The sequence below is a fragment of the Nicotiana attenuata genome, chromosome 6 (genome assembly GCF_001879085.1).
Source record: "Nicotiana attenuata strain UT chromosome 6, NIATTr2, whole genome shotgun sequence".
Lineage (NCBI taxonomy): Eukaryota > Viridiplantae > Streptophyta > Magnoliopsida > Solanales > Solanaceae > Nicotiana > Nicotiana attenuata.
Window position 1 is genome coordinate 20,366,135 of NC_031994.1, and position 13,699 is coordinate 20,379,833.

The 13,699-nt window shown below is 38.6% G+C and overlaps 1 protein-coding gene across 1 annotated transcript; it reads right to left on the reverse strand.

The window, feature by feature from the left end:
* Positions 8,865 to 13,401, reverse strand: LOC109226684 (farnesyl pyrophosphate synthase 1-like). The gene is made up of 12 exons (XM_019391511.1): positions 13,072 to 13,401; positions 11,760 to 11,784; positions 11,532 to 11,647; positions 11,321 to 11,407; positions 11,088 to 11,204; positions 10,916 to 11,004; positions 10,774 to 10,825; positions 10,285 to 10,380; positions 9,715 to 9,759; positions 9,517 to 9,606; positions 9,357 to 9,428; positions 8,865 to 9,182 (listed from the first exon to the last, which is right to left on the reverse strand). The coding sequence occupies exons 1-12, from the start codon at positions 13,180 to 13,182 to the stop codon at positions 9,054 to 9,056; spliced, it is 1,029 nt and encodes a 342-aa protein (XP_019247056.1). The 5' UTR covers positions 13,183 to 13,401; the 3' UTR covers positions 8,865 to 9,053.

The window sequence follows — 13,699 nt, forward strand, 5'->3', positions numbered from 1 at the left end:
TATGCATATACACTCGTCACCTTGCATATACGTCGTCCCCACACATAAATCAAGTAACAAATAAACCAATCAAGTTCTAATTCCCTCAAGTCAAGGTTAACTATGATGCTTACCTCTTCCCGCAACCAAATCAATGATCAACTACGGCTTTTCCTTTAGAATTAGCCTCCAAACCAATCAAAACTAGCCAAATATAGTTCAAATAATTCACAATAAGCTTTAGAAACTACTTACGAGTGAAAAAGATTCAATCTTTAATGAAATCGAAAAAAGTCAACCCCCGGGCCCGCTTGGTCAAAACCCGAGATTCGAACTAAAGCCCGATTATTCATACACCCCCGAGCACGGTTATGCGATTTATTTCAAAATCCAACCTCAATTTGAGGTCCAAATCTCAATTTTACAAAATTTCTAATTTCTACCCAAAACCCCCAATTTCTACCATGAAATTCATATATTAACATTAAAAATCAATGGGTGATTATCGAAATACATCAAAAAAAGTTAAAAATCACAAACCAATGAAGTTGGGATGAAAATCTCCTCAAAATCCTCTCTAGTCCGAGCTCTAGCTTTCAAAAATGGTGTTGAATAAATCCCGACTTTCAGCTATTAAAATAACTGGACGTCAAGTGTTCTTCGCGTTCGAAGTCTGGCCCAATTTCCTTTGCATTCGCAAACTACATCGCATTCGCGAAGGCTTATTCCCCAGCCTGCTTTCGCGTTCGCGTCCCCAGGTCCGCGTTCGCAATGATGACCCCTGTTATCACCCCAGGTCATCCCCAAAGCTTTGCGTTCGCGAGTGGCCAACCGTGTTCGTGAAAGGTAATGCCCCGTATACTTCGCGTTCGCGACCTACCTCACGCATTCACGAAGATAACCATCCGCAAACCAAAATTTCCCCTTCGCGATCGCGAAGCATTGGACACCAGAAGTAAAAACCAGCAGTTCCAACAAGTTCAAAAATGGCCTGAAACTCACCCGAACCCCTCGAATCTAAACCGAACATGCACACAAGTGTAATAACATCATATAAACTTGCTCGCTACCTCAAATCATTAAAATAACATCAAATAATGAGAATCGATCATCAAAACTCAAGATTTCAACTTGAAAACTCATTTTTACAATCTTTCACATAATGCGCCAAAACACGCTCTGGTCATCCCGGAACCTAACCAAACATGCGTACAAGTCCAAAAATATCATATAAACCTACCGGAATCTTCAAAACACCGATCCAAGGTCGTTTACTAAGAACGTTGACCATGGTCAGCTCAAGTTATTTTTAAAGCCAAAAATCACATTTTTTTTAAAATTCACGTAAAAATTATTCGAAAAATGATACAGACCATGTACGCAAGTCATATAACATCTAATGAAGCTATGATAGGTATCGGAACACAAAAATAAGGGCTAGCATTCAAAATGACGTATCGGATCGTCACATGCTCTTAAAAACCTAGGGGCCCATTAGGGTTGCTTGGAGGCTACTCTACCCGAAACCTTAACTGGGAGGCTACTCCATACGAAACCCTACCTCACATTTATAAAAGGGACATTTTCCCTTTGAAATCGTCTAAATAATTTCATAAACTCATGGAATACTCACAAAAAGATCAAGATGCGGCAGGATACTTCTTGACAATCAAATAGTTCAAGAAGATCCACAACACACTTGCATGGAGATCAAATATATCTTACCTTCGAGAAATATGTTGCTCCAACCCTCGAGTCACAGAGATAATCAAACGAGAAGAATCAAGAGAACAAACAGAATTATACCCACATTGTTTATCAATAAAATTATATTTTTTCATATTTAAATTATGATTGCAGTTTATTTTTTGTATCTCAAAAGTTTATTGCAACCAAAATGGCACGCCTAATGGAACAAGTACTACCCTTCATCTCTTCCTTTGCAAATTGAAGACTAGAAGTTTAAAAATCATATGTTGCGATGGTCGGGTACCTCAAGTCTCGTCTTCAAGTTTGAGCAAGCCTACACCCCCGACAAATTTTGAAGTATGGGGAATTTGTAAACATAAGAATTTTAACAGATCAAGCTCATACTAATTTTGGGCTAAGTCCTAAATTTAAGATACTATAAGACGAGTCCATTACTGCTCTTGAAAACCTAGGGGGCCATTAGGGTTACCTGGAGATTACTCTACCCGATAACCTAACTTGGAGGCTACTCCATCCAAAACCCTACCTCATACCCTATGAAAGCATCTCAAAAATTCCATAATCTCATGGAATACTCATAAAGAGATCAAGATGCGGCCGAATACTTTTTGACAATCAAATAGTTCAAGAAGATCCACAACATCCTTTCACGGAGATCAAATTTGCATCATCCTAGTTCGAGATACACGCTGCTCCAGCCTTTGAAATTATCAGGAGGGAAAAATTAAAGAAATAAATAGAATTTTAGCCAAATTTTTTATCATAAAATTATATATTTTTTATATTTATATTGTGATTGCAGTTTATTTTTCGTATCTGAAACATTTATTACAAACAACAACATAACCACAAATATTCCTATATGAATGCAAAAATGAGAACTTTTGGTTGTATACTTGTAGTTAGAACAAAAAAAATGCATCCTCCAATGGAAGTGTGGGAATAGTCACTTCTCATTTCATTACAGCAGAGGTTATAGTTCCTACACCATCCAATTCCATAACTCTTCATATGATTCTTAAATGTTTCTTTATTGGTTTAAGTGTACTTTATGAAATCCAGGAATTATCTCGAGAGTATATATAATGGGAGGATTTGGATGAGGTGGTGAAATGTATCCCGCACACTGAAAAGGTATTCATAGGAGGAGACTTCAATGGTCACATCGGGACTAAGTCAAGTGGTTATGATGACGTACATTGGGGTTTTGGTTTTGGGAAGTGGAATGTAGGAGGAGTTTCACTTTTGGACTTTGCAAAAGCTTTAATTTGGTGATAGCTAATTCATGTTTTCTGAAGAAGAAAGAACACATGGTTACCTTTCATAGCATAGTGGCTAAGACTCAGATAGGTTACTTGCTCCTTAGGAAGTGTGATATAGGTCAGTGTAAGGACTGCAAAGCTATTCCGAGTGAAAAAATTTACAAACCAACATAAGCTCTTGGTTGTGAACTAAGAGATTAAGATAATGAAAAAGAAGATTGTTTTGTATGACCAACCTAGGATCAAGTGGTGTAGCTTGAGTAAAGCTGGATCTTAGAAAATGGGGGCTTTGGGGAGTAATAGGGATGCAAACAATATGTGGGATAGGACAACAAATTGCATTAGAGAAGTAGCTAAAGAGGTGTTGGGGGTCTCGATGGGTCACTTCAGTGGTTACCGAGGGGATTGGTGGTAGAATGGAGAGGTCCAGCAGAAAGTGAAAGTCAATAAGGTTGCTTATATGAAGTTAGAAAAGAGAAAGGACGATGAGGAAAGGAGGAAAAATAGGGAGAGATATAAGACATAAAAGAAGGAAGTGAAGCTAGCGGTCTCGGCTGCAAATGCGGCAGCATTTGAACGCTTATACGTAAAGTAGAGAACAAAGACGGGGATAAAAAGTTGTATAAGCTCGCCAAGGCAAGAGAGAGGAGGGCCAAAGACCTTTACCAAGTGAAGTGCATCAAAGACGAGGGCGACAAAGTACTGATCGAAAAGGCACAAATTAGATGGAGATAGCATATTACTTTTATAGACTCTAAAATGAAGAGTGGGACAAGACTATTGGTGTTGAGTAATCTAAAGCACTCCGAGAGTCGTCTTGATTTTAGGTATTGTAGGCGTATAAAGTTGTAGGAGGTTGAGGGGGCTATGCATAAGATGAGAAGGGGAAGAGCGATCGGCCAGACGAGATCCCATAGAATTTTGAAAGAGCGCAGGCAAGGCGGGTATGAAGTGGCTGATTAGGTTATTTAATGTCATTTTTAGGATGTCGAGAATGCAGAAAGAATGAAGGGGTATGGGGGGTACCATAATTTTGTTGTACAAGAGTGATATTCAAAATTGCAACAACTATAGGGATATCAAGCTGCTTAGCCAAACAATGAGAATTTGGGAGAGGGCAGTAAAGATGAGGGTAAGGAGGGGGATGTATATTTTCGAGAACCAATTTGGATTCATGCTGGGGAAATCTACAACAAAAGTCATTCATCTTGTTAGGAGATTGGTGGAGCAGTATAGGGAGAGGAAGAGGGACCTAATATAGTATTTATTGACCTAGAAAAAACATACGACAAAATCCCGATGGAGGTTCTACAGATATGTTAAGAGACTAGAAGTATACTTGTGGCATACATTAGGGTGATGAATGAAATGTACGATGGAGCCAAGACCTGGGTAAGAGCAGTTGAAGGAGACTCAAAATACTTCCCAATTGTGATGGGGTTACACCATGGATCAGTTCTTAGCCTGTTTTTATTTACTTTGGTGATGGATAAATTGATGCAGCATATCCAAGGGGAGATTCCATGGTGTATGCTATTTACAGATGACATAGTATTGATTAATGAGACACGCGGCTGAGTTAACGCTTGGCTAGAGATTTGGAGACATACCCTAGAGTGTAAAAGTTTCAGGTTGAGCAGGACCAAGATGGAGTACTTAGAGTGCAATTCAGTGACGCACCTCATGAGGCGGATGAGGAACTGAGGATTGGTACACAAGTCATCCCCAAGAGAGCAAGCTTCAAGTATCTGGGCTTATAATCTATGGAGACGGGGAGATTAATGATGATGTAACACATCATATTGGAGTGAGGTAGATAAAATAGAAGCTCGCATCAGTTATTTTGTGTGATAAGAAGGTGTCACCAGGAACTAAAGAAAGTTCCACAGAATGGTTGTTAGACCAGCCATGTTGTATGAGGCGGAGTATTGGCTAGTCAATAACTCTCACGTTTAGAAGATGAAAGTATAAGAAATGAAGATCCTGAGATGGATGTGTGGACATACTAGGAGAGATAAGGTTAGGAACGAAGATATTTGGGACAAGGTGGGAGTGGGTTCCGCGGTTGACAGGATGAGGGAAGCAAGACTGAGATGGTTCAGGCATGTGATGAGGAGATGCATAGATGCCATAGTGAGGAGGTGTGAGAGGTTGGCTATTGTGGATATAAGGAGAGGTAGAGGAAGGCCAAAGAAGTATTGGGGAGAAGTTATTAGACACGATATGGTACATCTCCAACTTACTGAGGACATGACCCTGGATAGGAGGATGTGGAGGTCAAGGATTAGAGTAGAAAGTTAGTTGGTAGTCGAGTTTGGGTTACCGTATATGTTTTCTATTTTACATATCTTATGTATTATGACTATTATTCTTGTAGTATTTAGCCTTCAATTTTTGTTACTACCTGTTGTTTCCCTTGTGTCAGTTTCTTATTGCTTTGTTTTGCTATTGTTTCTTGTTATCATTATTTTCAACATGACTTCTTCACTATTGTTTTTCTTTTTCAAATTTGCTGAGAATTGTTTTCTTTAGCCGAGGGTCTACCGAAAAGAACCTCTCTATCTCCACAAGGTAGGGTAAGGTCTGCATATACATTACCCTCCTCAAACCCCACACTATGGGAATATACTAGGTATGTTGTTGTTATTGTTGTAGTATCTATAATGGGTTCAAGGAGGACTTAGAAGATAAAGGTTATCAAAGAAATATCAAGATGGGGCGTGGGTTTTTCTAATGGATGAGTTTAATCAACTGACATTCGCCATCTACCAGTTGTGTAGGATTCTTTTAAAGGATTAGACTTTCTTTTGAAAATTTTTGTTAAGTTTGTGTAACGACTCGGCCGGTCGTTTCATGAGTTACAGCCTTGTTTCCCCCATTTCTACTTCTTTATGTGTTTTTCAGCTGTACTTCATAATATCGTGTTGGTTGTTCTGTGTTCGGAGTGGTCTTGGAGTGAAATGAGACACTTAGTCTCTAATTTAGGAGCTTAAGTTGGAAAAGTCAATCGGATGTTGACTTATGTGTAGAAGGTCTCGGATATGAATTCTGATGGTTCGAATAGCTTCGTTAGGTGATTTTGGACTTAGGAGCGTGTTCGGAATGTAATTTGGAGGTCCGTGGTAGATTTAGGCTTGAATTGGCGAAATTGAAAATTTGGCATTTTTCGGTCGGCATTGGAAATCTTGATATCAGGGGCGAAATGGAATTTCGGAAATTGGAGTAGGTCCATTGTATCATTTGTGACGTGTGTGCAAAATTTCAGGTCATTCGGATGAGGTTTGATAGGTTTTGGCATCGTTTGCGGATTTGGGAAGTTTGGAAATCCTTAGGCTTGAATCCGAGGGTGATTTGGTGTTTTGATGTTGTTTTGAGTGTTCCAAAGGTTGGAATAAGTTTGAATGGTGATATGTGACTTGTTCGTATGTTTGGTTGAGGTCCCGAGGGCCTCGGGATGAATTCGGATGGTTGACGGATTGGTTTTTGATGTTTGAGAGTTGATGAAATTTCTGGTGTATTTCAGCTGTCATCAACATAGAAGCGGAGGATTAGCCGCAGAAGTGGCCGTAGCGGAGAGGGCAAGAGTCACAGGTGCGAACATCGTACCGCACCTGCGAGACTGCGGAGCGAGAAGTTGACCGCAGAAGCGGGTTCTGGAATTTAAGTGAGGACTGCACCTGCGATGGATTTTCCGTAGGTGCGGCGTCGCAGATGCGACTAGAGGACCGCAGATGCGGAAGTGCTGGGCAGAAAGTATATAAGTTCCCCTTCGCTAATTTCTGCCATTTCTTCACCATTTTTGAACAATTTGGAGCTTGGGAGCTGTGATTTCAAGAGGGAATCAAGTGTTTTCAGTGAGGTAAGGTACTTGGTTCTTGTATCTTGTGTTTATGGCGATTATTCCGTTGTTTAATCATGATATTTGTGGGAAAATTAGGGAAGAAATTATGAGATTAGGGCTTGAAATTGGAGAGTTTAAATTGGGGATTTGAGGGACCATTTGGAGTCCGATTTTGATAATTTTGGTATGTATAGACTCGGAAGTGAAAGAAGTTTCTAGTTGTGCAATTTTTTGGATTCCGAGAGTGGGCCCGGGGGGGCGGGTTTGAGCAAATTCGGGATTTTGGGTCTAATTTAATAATTTTCGTGTGGGTTTCATTCCTTTAGCGTGTTTTGATGATAATATACTGATTTTGGCTAGATTCGAAGCATTTGGAGGCCGGATCGAGAGGCAAGGGCATCGCGGGTTAGAGTTTTGGCTTGGTTTGAGGTAAGTAACGCTTCCAAACTTGGTTCTGAGGGTTCGAAACCCCGAATTATTGTTCTATGATAAATATTGAGGTGACGCAAATGCCAAGTGACGGTCGTGTAGGCGTGCACTGTGAGAATTGCGGCCTGGATCATTCCATGGCACCGCTTAGTGACTCTTTCTTGCTGAAATCTGTGTTGTGATTATGTGAATAAGTTAATGAGCTGTAAATCATGCTATTCACCATGTTAGGGCTTCACGCCGATACTGTAGAGACCCGAGTGGTCGTTTCTTGCTGTCATGTCATTAGTTTCATTGATACTCTGTACTCAGTCTTGTTCATGCATATCATATTATGTCTCAGTCTCGGTTATTATCATTTGACACATTATATCATTGTTTCAGGCTAGTATTATGGCATTGCGAGCCCGCGTGTTTGAGACTGGAGAGTGATGACTGAGTGAGGCCGAGAGTCTGATTATGAGTGACAGTATGGGATCGGGCTGCACGCTGCAGTGGATTATTGATTATGCCTTTGTCGGCTTGTTATAGCGCTTGGGCTGAAAGGAGCCCCTCCGGAGTCTACACACCCCCATTGAGCGCAGTTGATATTATTGAGGGATGGATCTTCCCTGGACATGGATCTTGTCCGGAGTATTTATACCTGGAGATGGATCTTCTCTATAGGGCTGGAATGGCCTTCCTCGGTACTGGATGACTGTGGTCAGTGATGTGTATATATTCCGGGATGGATCTTCCCTGGGCCGGTTGGCCATATACAGTACCGAGTGGTTGAGCACTTGAGAGTGGAGGTACATGGTACATTTTTCATGCTTTTATTTTGTGCATTGGTACGTAGAGATTTGCTGAGCTTTATACTCCACATTGTTCAGATTGTATTTACTTACTGTTAAGTTGAATACTTCAACTGCAAGCATGCCTACTTTACTGTACAGTTTATTTGTGTTACCTGTTGAGGTTTGGTTCGTCACTACCTGTCAGTCCATAGTTTGGACTTGTTACTTACTGAGTTGGTGTACTCACGTTATCCCCTGCACCTTGTGTGCAGATCCAGGTATCTCATGGCACGGTAGCGGTTGTTGACTATTCCAGTAGCGGGTTTCACGGAGATAGCGAGGTAGCTGCCTGGCGATCGCAGTTCCGCTTTTCTCCTTCTCTATCTTCCTTTTAGTACATTGTTGCTATTTCCAGACTATTTTGGTCTTGTCTTTGTTTCGGAACTATTATAGCATTGCTCATGACTTAGTGACACCCGAAGTCGGGCTTTTACTTCCGCTTTTATTTTGGTTTTGACTTTATATCTTTTATGGGATTTCAGTTGAAAATGATTTTATTTAAGTTTTAATTGGAATGTGGATTATTTTGGAAACATGTCGGCTGGCCTAGTTTCACGATAGGCGCCATCACGACCGGGTCGGTTTTGGGGTCGTGACAGTTTGTTTCTTAACATGTTCTGGGTCTAAAAGTTGGTTTATCTTTGTTTTTTTTCTTCTTCTTAAGAACAATCATGGTAAACAAATAATAAGAGATAATCCCAAACTTACAATTTCCAGTACTTCAAATTTTAAGTAGAACATTGGCTACACCGAAACAATGATGCTAAGGGCAGTCAAGCAACAATGACAAAGCAGAGTAGTAAAAGATGAAGGTGAAAAAGGGTAGAGTTTGCATTTCTTGGAAAATCATAATACATCATCAATCTGTCAAAATAAGAAATAGGAGACCAGAAAGCCATACAAGAAAGCAGAAAAATGCATGAAATACAGACATGTCATCCCCATTGGGAGAACACAAATACTTGTAAACAATAGACTCTTGAAATTCACTAATTCCTACTTCTGCCTCTTATATATCTTTCCCAAGAATGAGTGTAGCACTGCTTGCACTGCTTTGCTTGGATGAGCTGCAATGGAGCTTGTCAGCTTTTCATAGGATTTCTTCTCGTATTCCAGGAATACTTCCTACAAGATTCCAAAGAGTATGATTAAAAAGCTGAAGTACTATGTTTCAACTCCTCGGCGTCAAGTGAGATTGACCACTTGCTAAGAGAAGAACACAATGACTGAAAAACCTTTGAGTTAAAATAAGAGCAGAGAGAAATCGAAACTATGAAGCTAGGGAAAAAGGTGGAATACCTCAAGTTTGAGATCATTATAAAGCGCCTTTATTTTAGCAATACATTCAGAGTCGTCTTTTCCATAGTTCTCCTGCAAAACAAGCTCTTCTAATTAGTATTTTCAAATAGAACTAAGTGGTGATCGAAACAAACAAGGGGAAAAGAAGTTAAGAGCTTACATATAATAATTTCTTTTGCTCCTCGTTGCAGAGTTCTAGAGCTTTCACTACCAACCAAGAGCACTTGAAATCCTGAATATCGGTGCCAATCTGATAGCAAAAGGAGGTCATCATTAGATTTCTATTTTTTTCAGATCAAAATAGCTTTCTGATTATTTTTAAAGGAGTTTTTTACTATGAGCTTCCTTTACAACATACCTTACCCAGCACCTCTGGGTCAGCAAAACAGTCCAGATAATCATCCTACAAAGTCAAGAAAGCTACTAGTCAGAATCGGTAGCACGAAAGCATAGATGTTCTGAAACTGAGTTTTGCCAATGAGGTCTTTGGTATATTGGAAACTAAATCATATGTATATTTCACAAGGCCACTGTGTTGGAAACCACATTCATAAATCTGACCACGTACAAATTTCTTTTCACAGTTTTGACCACATGGCGCTCGATGTTACTCAAGCTTTTTCAGAAAACAGACTACATTCTTTTGCTATTTAAATTTAGGCCATATTTAAAGCAACATCTTTTCCGTTTTTATTTGGATTTTTTTTCCTTCCTTTTTCCCAATGAGATGCAAGGTCAGACTACAGCCGTGAAACTTCAAAAGCATAATCCAGGTTGAGAAAAAAAGAAGTAAATTATCCTTCTGTTCATGGTGAGTGTCTAACTTTGCTCATCAAAGGTCAATTTTCAATTGAATATGATTCTTCGATTATAATATACAGAACTTTAAATGCGGAGGAAGTTATCAGGGAGTAGTTGTAATTCTCACCTGAACTTGAAAATAGATTCCCATTTCAATAAGTATGTTCTTGACATCAACGTGTTTGTCAAGATTATCTCCTGCCATTAGAAGTGCACATGCCACCTGGTAATCTTAACCGTGAGTACTCCGGATATAGCAGAATAATTAAAACACAAAGGTAGCAGCAATTATGATTGAAAGTAATAGTAGCTATAGTTTAGATCTTGAGGAGATAGAAAAAAAAATTGAAAGGTGTTTCTTAAGTTAACTCAGAAAGACATCAAAATAAGAAGCTTTGCTATGCCTTTCCGAAAATTGCATATAGTTAATATAATTCGAAGAAGATTCAGAACTTTGAATGTTTTAAGAGAACATCAACCTCAAATCAACAAACATAATGGTTCTCCATTTTCAAAGAACTAAGAAGCAAGTGTTTAGAAACATAACAGACATGGAATCATTCTCAAAATAGCACAAAAAGCTGTGAACACAATAGAAAGGAAGATTTATACTCACAGGTAGGTAGAATGAATAATAAGCAGTTTTATACTGGACAATCCGGCGATGGCTGCATGTAATCACATCATTATCAGAGTTAAATCACGCAAGAAATACTGAAAGCAGAAAACTTGCACAAGTCTTGAAGATGTCTCCTTACATAGGCAATGAGTACTTTGATAAATCTTTCTCTCCAACAAGCGTTGTGATCAAATCTATCATTTGTCCAGAGGCAGTCTGGAACTCAACCTGCCACGATACGTTCGCAAAGCAAAAGGTCAGCACTATATATGGTTTAATTCAAAGGCCTTTTGGTGTGCAAAGAACCCTACCTCATTAAACAAATCGAGAAGATCAACATAATAAGGCTTTGCTCTGAAGTGGTTCTTCAGAATTCTCGTGATGTGGTTGCGAAGAAGTATGCCATCATTAACAGCAATCATGCCAACCTATAAGAAATATTGAAACAAAAAATCACCGACTGAAAAGAAAAAATATGATGAGTAGATATTGCACATGAAAGCAAAGAATAACAAAGAAGTAATCTCTTTGTGTAGGCCCACACCTTAGGTAGTTTGTACCAGCATGGCTGACCTCGACGTGTATGAGAGTTATCCATTATATCATCAAGAACAAGGAAATATGCTTGAAGCTGCAACATACATTGCACCAATCACGCACTTGAAAAGAAGAAATACGGAACCAAAACAAAATTTATTGGGGTCACCAAAGAATTCAAACTCAGCCACAGATTTAAAAGTATTTATTTTGCATACCCATTCAATACACCAGCCAAGGGCAGATGCTTGAAAGATTTCCTCACTGGTTAGTTCTCTCCCATCATTCAACAAACTGTAGCTGTCAATAACGGAGAGCCCCCGATTAAGCTTCCCTACACAGACAATATGCTATCATAAAGCCGATGGAAGAAATTCTTAAGCTATCAAAGATTGTAAATGAAGTAGAAAATTTTAGAATATTTAAAGGGAGAAATTCAGTCCTACCTCCAGGTACATTGTAGTCCAACATCTGAGACAAATCAATAAAAGTAACAATTAGAGATGTAAAAATGAAGATAATTTGAGATATAGACTGTTCAAAAAATTTAATAATTCCGAAAGAATAAAATGAAAAGAAGCTGAGCCTCAGCGTAACCACAAATTGAAAACCGATATAAAGGTACAGAACTACCACATCAGCAGTACTGAACTGACAATTAATTACATACACAAGAAAAACCAACTAGTTTGCATTGCAAAATGCATCATAAGATAATCCATGTTGAACCAACACTATCAGGGGCGGATTTACATGGACCCAAGCGGTGTCACGGGACACCGCTTCGTCGAAATTTTTTACTATTTATATATATAAAAATAATAAGTAAAACAGAAATACAAGATAAAATCATTAAAAGTGACACCACTTGCAACAAAACAAATTAGTAGTCTAGTGGTTGACAGCTTCAAGTTTGATGTGTGAGGTCTTGGGTTTGAACTTCCTTGGCTCCATAAAATATTTTTTGACTGTTACGGGCCTCTTACTAAAAATAGTGACACCGCTTATGAAAAATCCTGCGTACGCCACTGAACACTATATGCAGAGGCGGAGCCAAGGTTCGGGATTCTAGTTCATTTATGTTACTGGGTTCTAAATTAACAATTTATACATATTCAATGAATTTTTTAAGATAAATACAGGTTTTGGACCAAAGTTACTGGTTTCGGCCGAACTTCCACAAGTCCTATGCTAGCTCCGCCCCTGACTATATGAAAGGTGCTTATCAAGCATACTCCACCCCCACGGGCAAGTATAAACAACAAGCAAAAATGCATAGATTCTAGAGTACTGAAATGTTGAATTTATATGTTCAAGAACATTGTAATTTCTGCTTTCAAGCATGTTTCTAGTGGATGTTTGGACTAACTTCAAGCTTGAGGAAAATTACAACAAGCTCCATTTTTATATACATACTAGTATATATGCTATGTTGACTGAGGCTAATTTATCCTCTGAAATTAATATATATACCAAATCATTTGGATGAGACAAGATAAAAACAAAAAGATTTCTAGCTTTAATTCCACCTTACTTAAGACTAGTCAAAATTTGATCTTTGCATCCACTTGTTTGCTTTTAGTTTTCATGAGTGAATAATCAAAGTACCCTTTATGTTACAGTACAACGTAATGAATGAGACAAAACATGACAATGATGCAAGAAAAGCAATTGAGCAAGATTTATCAGCAGAAACATAACACATGTAATGCACAAAATGGATCTACATTCACATAGAGACAAAAGAAAAAGCAATACCTTGTCGACCCATTGACGAGAATCATCAGTAAATTCGAAATCTGGGTCATTAAGCAGCTCAGATTTGAGGACAGCGTACACATCCAAAAACTGGGACTTGAGATCGCTCATTGTTTGAGAGAGAGAGAGAGAGAGAGAGAGAGAGTGTTGGTTAATTTGCACTGAAGAAGGAGATCTGTGGGTCGTTAAACACTAGGAAGTTTTGTGTGTATTATATATAGGAAAAACCAGCGCCGTATTTCTCTGAATTAAAATGGGAGAGTCATAGAAGTTGCACGGAGTAGAGAGCAGTCCAGACTCCAGCAGTAAGCGCCAGCCACCGATCACCTGGCTCTCTTTTTTCCTTCCTTTTAGATTATTCATTTACTTCTTTCCCTTAAATTAATTTTTCCCATTTTTGTTATTTTTAAAGTGTAACAAATTATCAAAAAACAAAATGAAAATGCAACAAATAAAATAGTACATATTTATTCCAAATAAAATTTGTAACTTTACAATATCTTTTTGATTTTTTCCCCTCTACACGATATAAGTTTTGGATTTTTAGTTTCTCCATATATTTTTTAGTTATTAAATGAGAAATGGATGAATCAAAATGATCAACATTGCCAAGATCTGTTACACTATA